This window comes from Chiloscyllium plagiosum, chromosome 5, assembly GCF_004010195.1.
Source record: "Chiloscyllium plagiosum isolate BGI_BamShark_2017 chromosome 5, ASM401019v2, whole genome shotgun sequence".
Classification (NCBI taxonomy): Eukaryota; Metazoa; Chordata; class Chondrichthyes; order Orectolobiformes; family Hemiscylliidae; genus Chiloscyllium; species Chiloscyllium plagiosum.
This window is the reverse complement of record NC_057714.1, coordinates 30010987-30026528: the sequence shown is the minus strand read 5'-3', so window position 1 is coordinate 30026528 and position 15542 is coordinate 30010987. Positions and strand designations below refer to the sequence as shown.

The 15542-nt window shown below is 39.8% G+C and overlaps 1 protein-coding gene across 6 annotated transcripts in view; it reads left to right on the top strand.

The window, feature by feature from the left end:
- Positions 1–15542, top strand: part of LOC122549783 (rap guanine nucleotide exchange factor 5-like) — a 177879-nt gene that overhangs the window by 135174 nt on the left and 27163 nt on the right. For all 6 annotated transcript variants that reach the window (XM_043689810.1, XM_043689809.1, XM_043689811.1 and 3 more), the window contains 4 exons: positions 7543–7615; positions 9399–9548; positions 10461–10558; positions 12906–13028. In XM_043689810.1, coding sequence (XP_043545745.1) covers positions 7543–7615; positions 9399–9548; positions 10461–10558; positions 12906–13028 — 444 coding nt within the window. The remainder of the gene's footprint in view (positions 1–7542; positions 7616–9398; positions 9549–10460; positions 10559–12905; positions 13029–15542) is intronic.

The window sequence follows — 15542 nt, the reverse complement described above, 5'->3', positions numbered from 1 at the left end:
TTGTTGGAGTAAAGATGAACATGAGTGCTGTTATGAAGGGAGTTTCAAGATTTTGACCCAGTGACAGGGAAGGACCAGTCATTTAGTTTCAAGTCGGGATAATGAGTGGTCTGGAGGAAATTGGCTGGTGATGGTGTTGTTATGCGTGTGATACCTTTGTCCTCGTGTGATGGAGGGAGCAGGCTTGAAAGCTGCTTGTAAAGGAGTTCCTTGAGGGTTGCTGCAGTGCGCCATGTAACTGGTAGACCAAGCTGCCATGATGCAGTGAAGTAGTGATTGTTGAAGATGGTGGACCGTGTAACAATAAAGCAAATTGCTTCATTCTGGATAGTGTTAACCTATTTGTTGTTGGAGCTGGATTCATCCAAGCAATAGGAGAGAATTCTACGGAGAAGTCTGACTGGTTCCTTATAGATGGTGGACAGGCTTTGGGGAGTTAAGTGAGTTACTTACTGCAGAATTCCCAGGCTTTGACCTGCTCTTTTGACCGTGGCATTTATATAGCTGGTCCAGTCTGGTTTGTCCTGAATGGTAACTTCCCAGGATTTTGCTGTGGGAATTCGGAGATGATAATACCATTGAATGTCAAGAAGACATATATAAATTATAGCATGATCACTCATATTTTACAATTTAAAAATGTAAATTAAAATTGACAGATCGAGCAATTTTAACTAGATGCTTCCTCGCGAATGGCTGTTTACTCAATTTATTGACATCTCAGCTGCTGCATGCCTGAAAATCCTCTTATCTTGGTGTTAGTTTTAAACAGCAATTTGAAAAGGAGCAGTCCACACCACAGTGATCAGATGCCACTGACTGTAAAATCTGGGCAATTGCTGACATACAAATCACTTGTAATCAATCAAAATCTACTGACAATTGTGCCATTATGCTCTCACATTGCTCCTAAATATGCTGTGTTTGCTTTATGCAGTAAGTGACATCTGCAGCATTGTATGGCCTTACAACAAGATAGGTCATGGAAGGAGAATTATCCCAGTTTTGAAGTGGATTTGCTCCTAAAGGCCAAGCATTGAATTAAATATGTGGGAAACTAATCTCAGACTAAAACTATGCATAACACAGGTCTCAGTTTAACTTATCTTAACCTTCGATCTTTGAAGCCTGGCTTGTGTGTACGAAATAAATATTCCACCCTGTAATGCAATAATCCACTCATTGTTCTGAGATTTCTGTTGCTGCTTTAGTGAAATGAGATTAAGCTGCTTTACCGTTACAGTTTAGTCTTGGGATGCTTTGTAGGCATGTTAACATTTTTAGAGTTTATCCAGTGATATTGCCCAACCAGATTCAAGAACAAAGTAGTGTTACAGACCAGGCCAAAGGGCCTCAAAACATTTCATGAAAGTGTCCCAGACACTAATTTTGCCAGTTGTTTTAATCAATATCTGTAATGCAGATATTCCAAGAGTGATGCACTGGTTAAACCACTTCATTTTAAACAAAACACACCTCATTTACAAGATTACCAAATGAAACACGAACAAAAGGTAACAAAATACTGAATAACTTAACCTATCTGAAAAAAACAATGGACTATCAAGGGCTTTTGCCCGAAACGTCAATTTTCCTGCTCCTTGGATGCTGCCTGACCTCCTGTGCTTTTCCAGCACCACTCTGATCTAAACTCTGGTTTCCAGCATCTGCAGTCCTCACTTTTGTCTTATCAATATAATCATGCTGTTCCCAATATTTGCAACAATCCCCATAAACAACCCTTCACCAAAAGGTAAAATCAAACAGTCTTTCAGGAGAGAAGTGTGTGTGTGTTCGTGTGTGTGAGAGAGACACAGAGAGAGAGAGAGACAGAGACATATATCCAGCATGGACCTGCTTCTTCGGTTCAAACAGCTTTACAACTGCCTGACTGCTGTCAATGACTAGCCAAATCAAACCAGAGACAAGCTGAACAGGGAGAACTGGCCACCCCCCTTTCATTGTAGAAGTGCTTTTTTAAAAAACTTGAAAAGCCTTTTGCCTGAGGCAGTATCTGTTAGCTATAATCAAATTGGCCCTAAACCCTTCAACTTTAGACTTTTCAGAATCTGTGTCTTTTATGACCTCTCTGGGAAAAAAAAAACAAGAACAACATAACCTTGTTAAAGGAGCAGCATCATAGTAGAATAAGGCAGATTTGCACCAATGCTTTTTGTTATAGTGTGAATACACCTTCAAATGATAACCAAAACTAATGTATGTCAAATGCATGTGAATGTACTAGTTTCATGCTTAAATGAATAGATGGTACTGCATTCAGACATTTTATCTTCGTTATGATGAAATTTAATCAATTTTATCCAAGTCCGAAAGTTAATTAGGGACACCATTACCTCAGGTAAAAGTTAAAATATCCAGAAGTTTAAACTATTCATAAATAATTACATAACAGCATACTGAAGATAGGAAAAGTATGGAGTTAGAGTTTATTCATACAAAGAAAAAGTGGGATACTGTATGTTTACATTTGAACACTGATCTTTAACATTTTCGAGGGGCAAAAACATTCAAATCAACAGGTTCAACTCAGTTGATTTTAATGTGAAAAGCATGTGATTTAAAGGGAACTTGAGGAAATTTATTTCACCAAAAAGATGATGGGAATCTGGAATGCAGTGTCTGGGAGGGTAGTAGAGGTTGGAAACCTCACAGCGTTTAAGAAAAATACATGAATGAGCACTTGAAATGTCAAAACATTGGAGACTTTGGGCCAAATGCTAGAAAGTGAGTTTAGTGCAGATAGGTTGGCACAGACCTGGGCCAAAGGGCCTCTTCTGTGCTGTCTCACTCTGACTGTATGATCCAGCATCATATTAGTGTGTGCATTACAGCCTCCAAGAGCCTACTGTCAGGCAAAACCTCAGAGAGCCAATCAAGGGATTAACTAACAAATATAATTGCCAATCTGGAGAAATCTGTGCAGGGAGCTACTGCTGATGTAGACCTACAGAACCCTACTGTTCTTGAAAGCTAATTACTTCAGAAATTTCAGTCTGCTGACTTCAGGTCTACTAAAATTCAGGATGCTCAGTTCGGTGAACAAATTAATGCTTTTCTCAATAAAATGATATCTGTGAATTGCAGGTTATCCCCCAACTGTTAATTCATCAGTTGATTACTTGTTTTCACAACGTTGTTGTAGCCTTTCCACATCTGTAGTTTATTATTTCAAATGTTATTTTGGCATACAGCCTCAATGATCATCAGCTTTTTAGTTAGTGCTAATTCAAGTTCCTGCAATAATTGTTGCACAACCTAATGACATCATTAACTGCAAAGTATGCATAATATGTGTGAGTTATTAGAGTACATTAAAGATCACACACCAATCTTGAGATGCATATTTTACTGACTTAAATAATTAAAGTTAAGTATACGTAAAACTGAGGCTTTTCCTTGCGGGCTGAACATGATCTTGCTGTGGTCTGGGTTAAGTGATCACTGATCATTATTATCATTGTAATGACTTGGAATTTATTACAGGGTATCAGGTAGATAATAGTGGTGTGGAACATCTTTTTTTTGTCTTTGGCAATAATTGTTTATCACTAATATTACAATGATTTGTTATACAAAAGCAATGCACTATACAGTTAAGATGTTAGATAAACACGAGAGGATTATGAAATTATGCCAAAAGGTTTAGATATGGAGGGGCAGTTGGAAATCGACGTGGAGGATAAATACCAGCATAAACCAGTTGCACTGAATGACTTGTTTTTGTGCTGTACAGCCTATGTAATGAACAGGTCAGTGATAATTTGAATGCCTTTGACTATTTAGTTGTTAGTGCACAGATTGTGGTCCACCTTCTTCTTATGAATTTAATTGGTTTATGTTCTCAGATGTAGTACATCTTTCTCTGCTCCTTCTCAGATTTGGCAATGTATTTTCCATTGCTGCCTTTGTAGGAATTTCATGGCCGTTCTGGGGTTTACATGAAGTGTTATCATGTAACATTTATGGCTCTTCATTTGCTAACGTACAAAAGAAAATGTTATACTTTTTCAAAAAAATAAACAATCCAGTGCGAGGACAAATGGGATAACACTCACAGCTAACACAGTACAATGGGCTGAACTCCAACTTTTATGATGTAAGATGCCTTTACTGTAATACTAGTGTATTACAGGTCACCGATAAATGATAAGATTTGTAGACAATTCACATTGATGTGTTAAAACAAAAAGGAAATAATATGCAATGTTTCTATATTTTCCTAGTTAGACTGGGAGTGCTTTGCAGAATGTATCCAGGACTACAACTTAGATGAATATACTATAGTTCAGGAAAGAAAGAATAATTGCTTGATTTTGTGAAATGGCCAAGTGACTGTTGATCGTAGGAGAACAGCTGAGAAATAGTGAGCACATCATTCTTAAGTTAAACATACCAATAAAAGAAAGTTATGAAAAGTCGATGTTAAGCATGCTTAAGACTTTGTAAATAAAAAAATTCAGGAGATATGAGCTTTGCTGTCTGGGTAAGTATTTGTTCCCCATCCCTCATTGCCCTTGAGAAGGTGAGCTGCCTTCTTGAACTGCTGCATTCCATTTGATGTAGGTACGCCCTCAGTGCTCATAAGAAGGGAGTTCCAGCATTTGACCCAGTAAAAGGCCATGTAAGGTTATATTTCCAAGCCAGAATGAATGGCTTTTCTTTTATGTGTTCACATAATGTGGGTGGCGCTAATTTGGCCAGCATTTATTACCCAGCCCTAATTGCCCAGAGGGCAGTTAAGGGTCAACCGCTTTGCTGAGGGTCTGGAGTCACATGTAGGCTAGAACAGATAAGGACATCAGTTTCCTTCCCAAAAGGACATTAGTGACCAGATGGGTTTTCTAACAAATGGCAATGGTTTCATCGTCGTCATTCTTCTCTTAATTCTAGATTTTTATGGAATTCAAATTCCACTGTCTGTCATGGTGTCATTCGAACCCAGGTCCCCATAATATTACATGAGTCTCTAGATTAATAGTCTAGCAATAATACCACTAGGTGGTGGTTTTCCAATGCATCAGTTGCCTTTGTCCTTCTACATAGTACTGGTTATGAGTTTGGAAGCCAATGTTTAGGAATCCTTGGTACACCCTGTAGAAGTAGACCCTTTTGCTACTGTGTGCCTGTTGTAGAAGAGTGAATGTGAATATGATTCCAATCAAGAGGGCTGCGTTGATCTGGATGCTATAAAGTTTCTTCAGTGTTAGAGTTGCACTTATCCAGGCAACTGGAGGGTATTCCATAATACTCCTGACTTGTAGATGGTGAACTGGAGAGTCAGGAGATGAGTTACTTGCTGCAGGGTTCCTAGCCTCTGATCTGTTCTTGTAGTTATAATATTTATATGACTAAACCAGTTTAAAAGTTTTTGGCAGGTATATACAAAGTCAGTACACAATATGATTATTACATCATTATTTACGAATTCCTATCTTATAGAAATATAATGAATGCACCTACAAGGCCTTAAGTGGTAGGCAAGCATCATGCTTGAGAAAATCAAGAATAATTAAAACATAATGTAATCCATTCTGTTGATATCTTTAAAAAAATGTGCTTAAATGGCTTTAGGTATTATGGAAGTTAAAAAGTACCCATCCAGGATATTGATCATGGGGAATTCTGCAATGGTAATGCCATTGAATGTCAAGGGGCAATGGTTAGATTTTGTCTTGTTTGAGGTGATCACTGCTTGGCACATGTATGGTGCACATGTTACTTGCCACTTGAGAGCCCAAGCTAGTTATTGTCCAGATCTTGGTGCATTTGGCCGTGGGCTGCTTCGGTATCCAAGTCATTGCGAATGATGTTGAGTACTACGCAATCATCAGCAAACATCCCCATTCTGACCTTGTGGAGGGAAGGTCATTGAAGATACAGCTAAAGAAGATTGAACCTTGGATGCTGCCCTGAAGAAATCCTGCACTGAATAGATTAGAAATGGAATAGAAATTACACAAAGTTCTGCATGGTAAGAAGTGAACTGTGTAAAAGTTACTGAGCAGGCAAGTTAACAAGTGTGATAACGATCACCAGCAGGAAATCCTCAAATAGAAAATGGATAGCAAACAAAATAAGCATATTCCTAAGAAGCATATAGGGGTACTCTACAAAAAATAATATTTTCATTGCCGAACTGAAATTAAATTAAAATTGAAACCTAAGGAAAAGTATATGAAAAGGGTGCAGCAAACACTGAAATTATAAGGAATATGGAAAATGTAATGGGAGGGCAAAGAAAATCTAAGTGCTAAAAGTGAGTATGAACAAATGCTAGCTGATCATATAAAAGGAAATAAAGGCTTTTATCAGCATCCAAAAAGGGGAAAAAAAATTCAGGAGAGGATAGCACCGTTCTGTTATGAGGTGAGGTCTCTATATTCAGAGAAACTAGGTGTAAAAGATATTTATACAAAATGTGCAGATACTGAGATGATAAATAATTATGCATTTAAAAAAACTGTGTGGCTGTTTTCACTTTTCAGCTGCATCACATTGATTTCATGTTATTATGATTTTGTTTTCTCTTTTGTGACAGCTGTTTTGTATGATTTCCTGTATTCACACTCAATATGGATTTTGCCTGTAATCGTATAGCATGTTATACTGTAATTGTTCCCTCCCTCCTTTGTCCCTGAAGTATAAAGAACACAGTTTTGATACTGCATTTCATTAGAATGGGGGAAGTCTAGAAGGAGTTTTAACAGATGTTAAGGAGTTTTGAAAACTATTTTAGGACCATTCGTGGTGTCCATATAGCATTCATTTTTCCCCCTATGGTGTTCAGCTTACTCTTAAGCTTCTGTGAAAAGTTGACCTTCCACAGAAAACCATAATATCTAAATCCCTTTATATCTCTTTTTAAAACATTTTTAAGATAATTGATTATATCATTTTAAATTATTTTTAACTTTCTCGAGCATGATGCTTGCCTACTACTTAAGACCTTGCAAGAGCGTTCATTATATATCTGTAAGATAGGAATTCATAAGTAATAATGTAATGATCATATAATGTGAACTGACTATGCATATGCCTGCCAAACATTTTTAGATTAGATTAGATTACTTAGTGTGGGAAACAGGCCCTTCGGCCCAACAAGTCCACACCGACCCGTCGAAGCGTGTACCACCCAGACCCATACCCCTACACCTACCCCCTCACCTAACACTACGGGTAATTTAGCATGGCCAATTCACCTAACCTGCACATTTTTGGACTGTGTGGGAGGAAACCAGAGCACCCGGAGGAAACCCACGCAGACACGGGGAGAATGTGCAAACTCCACACACAGAGTCACCTGAGGCAGGAGTTGAACCCGGGTCTCTGGCACTGTGAGGCAGCAGTGCTAACCACTGTGCCACCGTGCCGCCCACTGCCACCGTGCTGCCCACATTTGTAATGTCTGTTCATAGCAAATGTGTAAGATTACTGCAAAGATACCAATCTGCATAATTGTGTTTAGTAAGCAATATTTGTAGTTTCTCTTGCCAATATTTATATATTTTTATATATTTACAGAATACAACAAATTTCCATCAATTCAGTTGCAGAGAGAAGTGGCTGCAACCTAAAGGATATGAAGCTGAAGAAGGTTAGTTTTGGAGGAGAATTCTGAGGATAAAGGATCTGCCTCAGCCTCCTTATTATACGTTCATTTCACTAGAATTTAAATTTAATCAGTTAGGTCTCCCTGACACTCTGGAATAAATATTTGCAAGCTTTCCTCTGGAATTGAAGATCTTCCAATTGCACAGTATTTTGTTTAAATTTCAGCCCTTAATAACAAGTCAGCCTGCGGTCTTCCAATGGTGCAGTCTGGAGGGAAGAACTTAATATTTATGAACTCATTGGTTGTAGCTGATCAGATCTCTGTGGTTTGCATTCGGAACAGACTTACGATGTCAAAGTCGTTGTAGGAAGCATGAGTGAAGATGTTGAGTTTAGTAACTAAAGTGAGACGAATGTTGTTATTGAAAACTAAAGTAAACCAAATGCTCCTTCAGCAATATTAGACGCATCATTGAACCAATGCAACTGACCTTTATGACTGCTGATGTTATTGCAGTGGATACAAGAGTCTAAATTTAAGTGGAAGAATTGCAGATGCTGTAAATCAGAAACAAAAACTGAAATTGCCAGAAAAGCTCAGCAGGTCCGGCAGCATCTGTGGAGCGAAATCAGAACTGAGAAAATGTCACTGAACCCAAAATGGTAACTCTGATTTGTATTCACAGATGCTGCCAGACCCACTGAGCTTTTCCAGCAATTTCTGTTGGAGTCTAAATTTAACATAATGTTTATTGTTTTATGGACCTCAACTGGTCACAACAATAACCACTTTCCTTAGAAGAAGGTCTCTATGCTTTCTGCACCAGAGCATTTTTTTTGTCCAGACTTGGTGAAATGCGACTCCTGTTTAGGTCTAGTTGGGAGATTGTAACATTTCCAGGTTTGGAACTGCTTAAACTTAAATGAAGACTTATCAAAAAAAACCTCACAAAACATTTTAATTATTTCTGGAATTTGACACAGCAGGAATGTCCTTCTAGTTCCACAAAACAATGACAAACTATATATTTTTTTGTCCCACATTTGCCCTCTCTTATGATCACTACCTCGGACCAGTCTTAAGCTGACAGAGACTGACTTTCGTAAGACAATGAGTGGAACCTGTAGTTCACCTGATTTATTCCATTTTGAGGCCTGGGGGCAAATTTACTTTGGTCCTTGGGCCTCTCTGTTCTGAACTCTGTGCACAGTTGGAGTCATCAAAGAATTTATGTAGTTTCAGTGACATCCCTCTGCCTGCAAACACAATCCAAACTTGATAAATATTACAGTATAACTGATGCATTTTCACATGTATAAGAAATGGCTACATTTGTATGAATGTAACTTAATTAGACTGTAAAATAAAACAAATAAATGTTGATGCTGGAAATCTGAAACAAAACAGAAATTGCTTCAGAACTTGCTGAAGAAGGATCACTGGATTTGAAATTATAACTTTGCTTTCTCTCTGCAAATGCTGCCAGACCTGCTGAAGTTCTCCAGTGATTTCTGTTTTTCTTTCATTTTTAGATAGTGATTTGTAAACTTGAATAGTCCTATTGGAAAGCAAGATGCACAATTAATTCACTATGACCTTAACCCACACTCATCAAGCAGAATGTGAAATTGCCAATTTCTTGTATCCTATTACTGTTTGCTATGGAAAGTACAAATACCTATAACATGCTAACACTAGAGAGTGATGATTATCTCTTTATCAAGTTAAATAATCAATGCCTTCATACTGTCTGTTTGTTTTACCCGTATATTCAAAAATGCTGAGAATTAGATCATCCTGAAATGTTTCTTTCATTTCCCTGCAGTTTTCTGCCGTGTTTATGTGACAGATCATTCTTATGTCAGTATCCGAACGAAGATGTCAATGTCAGCTCAGGAAGTTCTCCACATTGTGGCTGAGAAATTCCAGCAGTGTGATGAAGATTTGGTACTCATGGCAGTGACTTCCACTGAGGGTGAGTTCCTCCTTGCCTTATCAATTTAAAGAATCTATCACATGTTATGACCAGGCTCCATGTGAGGTTCCAACCAGGATACCCCAAAATATCAAGCCCTCAGTTGAGGTGGCATGAACTGGGTCCCATTCTGTCTTTGGCCATTCACTTAGCTGGTCACAACAGGATCAATTTAGAAAGCCTCTCTCCTTTACAAATGCCTTTCTTCCAGGCCAAATGATCCTGTGTTTTAAAAGGAGCCAATTTAACCAGACTTCCTCGAGTTAAGAATGAAATGAGTTTATTAGATACAAAGTGCAAGAAGAAATAATAATACAATGCATACATACAGATTTGAAATGAGTGGTAAGTCCAAAAATAAGTTAAATGGTATGTGGGTCAATCTCTAAGGATGATTCATGAAGAGTAGATAGTGGAATATTGATAGTTAAATAGTCTATTATGGGTTTCTTGGCTTTGCAGGTTCGTTGAAATTCTTTTATCCTGTTTCCTTTTGACAGTTGTTTGGTGGCAGTAATCGGACTTGAGTCAATCCTCCTTTTTGTCTTGGTTCCTTTTGAATGGCTGACTGGCTTTTAGCACTTGGAGCAAAAGGATATTTTGAACTAAAGTGACTAGGGTAATTTTGACTGTGACCTTTACAGGACACCAGTACTCAAACCTAGTCTAGTACATGACAAGAAATGCACCCTGTAGTTAAAACTCCAAATGTTGAAGTGATGTAGTGTTGTAATCTTTTGTCATAGCATACTGATAATGATGGTGATACAATTATCATTGATGTTTCTAATTTTGAAACCATTGATTCTTTTGATGCAGATAAGTGAGTCCACCAGTTACTGTTTTAACGGGTTTTTAAGTAGAAGTGTGGTTGTTTCACCTGATTTTTAACTCAAATTTTCCTGTTTCCAGAAAGGCAAATTCTTCAACCTAATGATGTGTCTCTTTTTACATCACTGGATCCGACTACTCGCATATTTGTTTGTAAAAAAGATCCTGCTGATTTCTTGGTAAGAAACAATTTTCCACTGTTGTGCAGTATACCATATACCAGTGTTTCTTGTTTCTCTCACTATTCCGTGATTTCCGCTGAGTGCTGTCAAAGTGTAGAAGGGGGGATACGAATGCACTGGGTATTGGACTGTATAACACAATCGAGAACAAACGGGACGAATGTTGAGCAGTGACCCCTTGCTCAACTTTGAAGGATAATAGATGTAAAGGCCAGTTATAGTAAAAAGTCATAGAAATGTACGGCGTGGAAACAGACCCTTCGGTCCAACTTGTCCGTGCCGACCAGATATCCCAACCCAATCTAGTCCCACCTGCCAGCACCCGGCCCATATCTCTCCAAAACCTTCCTATTCATATACCCATCCAGATGCCTTTTAAATATTGCACTCGTACTAGCCTCCATCACTTCCTCTGGCAGCACATTCCATACATGTACCATCCTCTGGGTGAAAAAACTGCCCCTTAAGTCTCTTTTATATCTTTTCCTTCTCACCTTAAACCTACGCGCTCTAGTTCTGGACTTCGCCATCCCAGGGAAAAGACTTGGTCTACTTATCCTATCCATGCTCCTAATGATTTTATAGACCTCTATGAGGTCAGCCCTCAGCCTCTGATGCTCCAGGGAAAACAGCCCCAGCCTGCTCAACCTCTCCCTATAGCTCAAGGCGTCCAACTGTGGCAGCATCCTTGTAAATCTTTTCTGACCCCTTTCAAGTTTCTCAACATCCTTCTACCTCAATATTGTCCTTTTTTGCCAAGTTTATATAGTTCTTTCCTTGTGCTGCCTGCAACAGTGTGACATCACATCAGCATTTTAATACCTGTAAGAAGAATTTCAAATTCTATTCTTTGCTATTTTGTGGGGAAACTTTTTCTGCAAAATGAGCTAATGTATCGCCTAAGACTGAAATTTTAATCAAACCAACGGGCTGCGTTTTTGAAACAGTGGGAAATGGACACAGATTGCTGCTGCCACCCTTTTTTTTGTAAAAGAAAAGAGCTCCGTATTTCTGAGGGGAGATTCTGCTCAGATCTCCTTCAGAAATGTGGAGCCGCACTCCCATTATGATAGTTCTGTCATTTGAGCAGAACTGTTGGGGAGGAAGGCAAACCCTAACCCCTTTCTCTCACAGCTGTCAGCTGCAATGTTCTGTCATTTAAAGGTCCAGGCAACAACTTTGACATCTGCTGTCAAATGTATCCACTTAAGAAAAGTGTAGGGTGTTGGGGGACAACAGAGGGTGGAGGAGGGCATTGGATGCCAGATGGGTAGGGGATAGAATGCCACAATGGCAAAGTACTAGGTAAGTAAGGTTTAAACTGGGTAGGAGTGGGATGGTAAGTTAAAAAGGGGTAGAATGCAAAGTTGTTGGTGCGAAAGGAACAAGATTATGTGATGCAGCATTTAGGGTATGTTGGTGTAGCTGAGAGAAATCTGTCCATTGAGGGATGGGGTGTCTGTCTGTCTGTCTGTCTGTCTTTGGAGGGGAGGGGGGGAGGAGTCCTGGCCTAGTGATGGTGGAATTGGGCTGGGACCTGTGTGGGGAAGGAATTGGTCAGTTCTGGCAATACGGGTGGGAGGGCAGTGTTGGGTGCTGTATGGCAGGGTGTAGTGGGTGACGCTGAGGTCTGGTGGGGGGGAGGTTTTGGGTCGGGTGAGTTTGAGCACAGGAGGTCCTTTTCAGCAGGGATTGAGGGCGTGAAAGGTTTTCTCTGGTCTGGTTTGGCAATGGGGACAGGATTCTGGCCAGTTCGGGTCGGGTCTGATGTGGAAGGAGTATCCAGGGCTGCTGGGAGAATGGAGGTGGTGTCCAGCAATGGGATAAGGGAAGATGGGGAGTGATGGTGGCAGGTGCAAAGTGATTCAGGAGTGTCAGGTCCTGATGTTGCTAGATCAGGCTCTGGGCCTTTGTGTGATCTGGGGGAGGTGCAATTGGAGAGGTCAGGTTAACGTGTGTTTCAGTTAAATAGTTACTCAAGAGTTAGACCACTAAATAGATAGTCTGACTTTTCCTGGTAGTTATTTATCTAATTTCATCAGAGCCCTCTGAAGTCTGATTTTAAATGGAGACTTCCCGAAAGTTCCAGACAGTAGAGGATTTGCCAGCAGATTCTTCACTTTCCTATTGAATTTGTTGTGAGTCTGCCTTATTGGGGATTTGGAGGGTTCTTAGGCACAACTCCCATTCATGCTGGAATAACGACTGTCTGGCCATCAGAAAATCTATATGGTAATATCAGTTGTCCCTTTGCAACATTCCAGGGTCATGAAACCTCTTCCTAATATATCCAGGGGAAGTCACACAAATGGTTATTAATCAGATACTTGTGTATCTATTCCAGACTCTTACAGCAGAAAATGACGAAATACTGCAACGAACTATCCAAATGCTTGGAATGAATACCTGGCAATTGGCCAACAAATTAACCAATTTTGATTGGGATTTGTTTAACTGCATTTGTGAAGTAAGTGTTTTCATTAAACATGCTACATAGTAAATCACTCATACGCGTCAAAGCATTTATTTGCTCTGTTCAGCAGCTACACTGTTGTATGTGAACATTTTGTGCGGTGGTTGAACTTTTCTGAACAACCTCTGGATTAAATATATACCAAGCAGGGTACCTGAGAGAGCCACCAATCAGGTTTGTTCCCTTTAACTAGCTTCTCACCGAATACTGACAAGTGGTCTACTTAGCAATTTGTCCAGTTTTCATTTACGGATGATTGTAAATCAATCTCAACTATTATCAGTAAGTTAAAGTTAATTCTACCTCACGATTAATAAAAATTGTCAACCATTCTGTATTTGAATAAAATGTGTACCATTGGATATGTCTGATCAGAAATGTTTGTTGATTATACAAAGCTGTTGAGGCCAAATTCCCATTCCTCTGCAGACGTTTTCTGTTTTCTAACACAATTGCCTGTGTTCACTCATCAATGCACATTGTGCTGTAAAATTGCCTCCACCCAAAAACCTTGAACTTCTGCACTTTCTTCCTACTTATAAACTTGACTGAAAGCGACCCCTCTCTTCTGCGAAGCCTTTTGTCAATCCTCATAATAACTCCTTCCTTGTTTCATAGTTTTTCAACTTTAAAGTCGCTATATAAATCCAAATTGTTGTTGTTGAAATTGTTATTCAAATTTAGTAGAAAAACAAAGTGACTTGAGTTGAGCAGATTGAATGTTTAGGTATGATTTTGAAGCAGCTTAATAAGACTGAGCACATCTTATCATCACCCAGATTAACAGGGGCTTTAATACATTGTTAATATCTTGATTTGGAGATGCCGGTGTTGGACTGGGGTGTACAAAGTTAAAAATCACACAACACCAGGTTATAATCCAACAGGTTTAATTGGAGCACATTAGCTTTCGGAGTGACGCTCCACCACCTGATGAAGGAGCGTCGCTCCAAAAGCTAGTGTGCTTCCAATTAAACCTGTTGGACTATAACCTGGTGTGTGATTTTTAACTTTGTTGATATCGGAGTGTATGAACCCAGGAATATGGAGGAATGATTGAGTTGAATTTTTCCATTTTAGGTTTGTGTTTTCTTTTTCAACAAGTGTCATGGTGTCAGTCTCATCATGACTCGTGCCGACTTTTCTCATGCTACCTTCTCATTTGATTAATTATAGGCTCTATGGTACCCATCTTGTGCAATCAGGTGGCAGCAAAGGTGAAAGAGCTCACTGCTGCCAGGACCTTGTGCATCTCACATGGCTGGCACTAATTTAAATCGCAGCTGTACACTGCTCCAGCATTATCACAGACATGGCCTGGAAGCGAGAGCTCATTTTTCAGACAGGGACCTACCTGATAGATGTAGTGCTAGGTGGAGATCTGTCCTTAACCTTCAGACCAGCAAATGAGGCCATGAAGCCAGCCTTGGACCAAGGTAGCTGCCCAATACAGTGCTTAATCTCAGTTTAAAAGTAAAAGTCTGGCTGTGCAGGACGAAGGCCAGTGATTTTCTGTGCTCCACATGGATAAATGCTGCCAACATCTCTCTGCTGTCTCATGCTTCCATTTGCTTTGCTAGTGCGCAGTAAGATTGCTAATATTAGTTGTCTACAACTCTCACCATCACATCCAGCATCTCCACTCAACAACATTCTTCTCTCCAACCCCATCCTCCCAAATTACGAACATTCCTATCTTCTGTGCTTCCTACTCACTTAACAAGAGACATCTCCCCACCTCTCTTGCTTCTGTACCACCATTGACAGCTCTTCCATCCACTTCCATCACAATTAGTCTTTCCTTTCATCCCACTGGAAGACACACTGAGCCAAGAGAACAAAGATGGACTCCTCAAAAGTTGGCTGTTCACCTTCTATGTGAAGAAGATCCTGAATGAGGTTGAGGAGTATTTACACTGTTCATGTAGGGATATTGTGAGCTCTATCTGCCGGCATCCCAGTAAGTGTACTGCGGTGCTGTCCCACAACAACCAGCATTAATTCATTCATTCTTGAGATCCTCCAACTCCTACTCCAATTGCACAACAAACAACCTCTCTTCTGTTGTGCAGGTGCCCACGCAACCACCACCCTGAAAGGGCCAGTGTGAGTATGTCAGCCCCTCGCCTAGCTCTGAACCTTCAGACAGTGCTCAGCAAGGCTTTCACCTGCACCCTTCACCATCATCTCAGCGGGTTCTCTTTTGAGATTTGACCTAGACTCGAGAGCACAATCTGGTGAGCATATCATTAAAGGCGAGGACTGATTAGGGATAGTCAACATGGCTTTGTGCGTGGGAAATCATGTCTCACAAACTTGACTGAGTTTTTTGAAGACGTAACAAAGAAGATTGAGGGCAGAGCAGTAGGTGTGATCTATATGGACTTCAGTAAGGCATTCGACAAGGTTCCCCATGGGAGACTGATTAGCAAAGTTAGATCTCATGGAGTACAGGAAGAACTAGCCATTTGGATACAGAACTGGCTCAAAGGTAGAAGACAGAGGGTG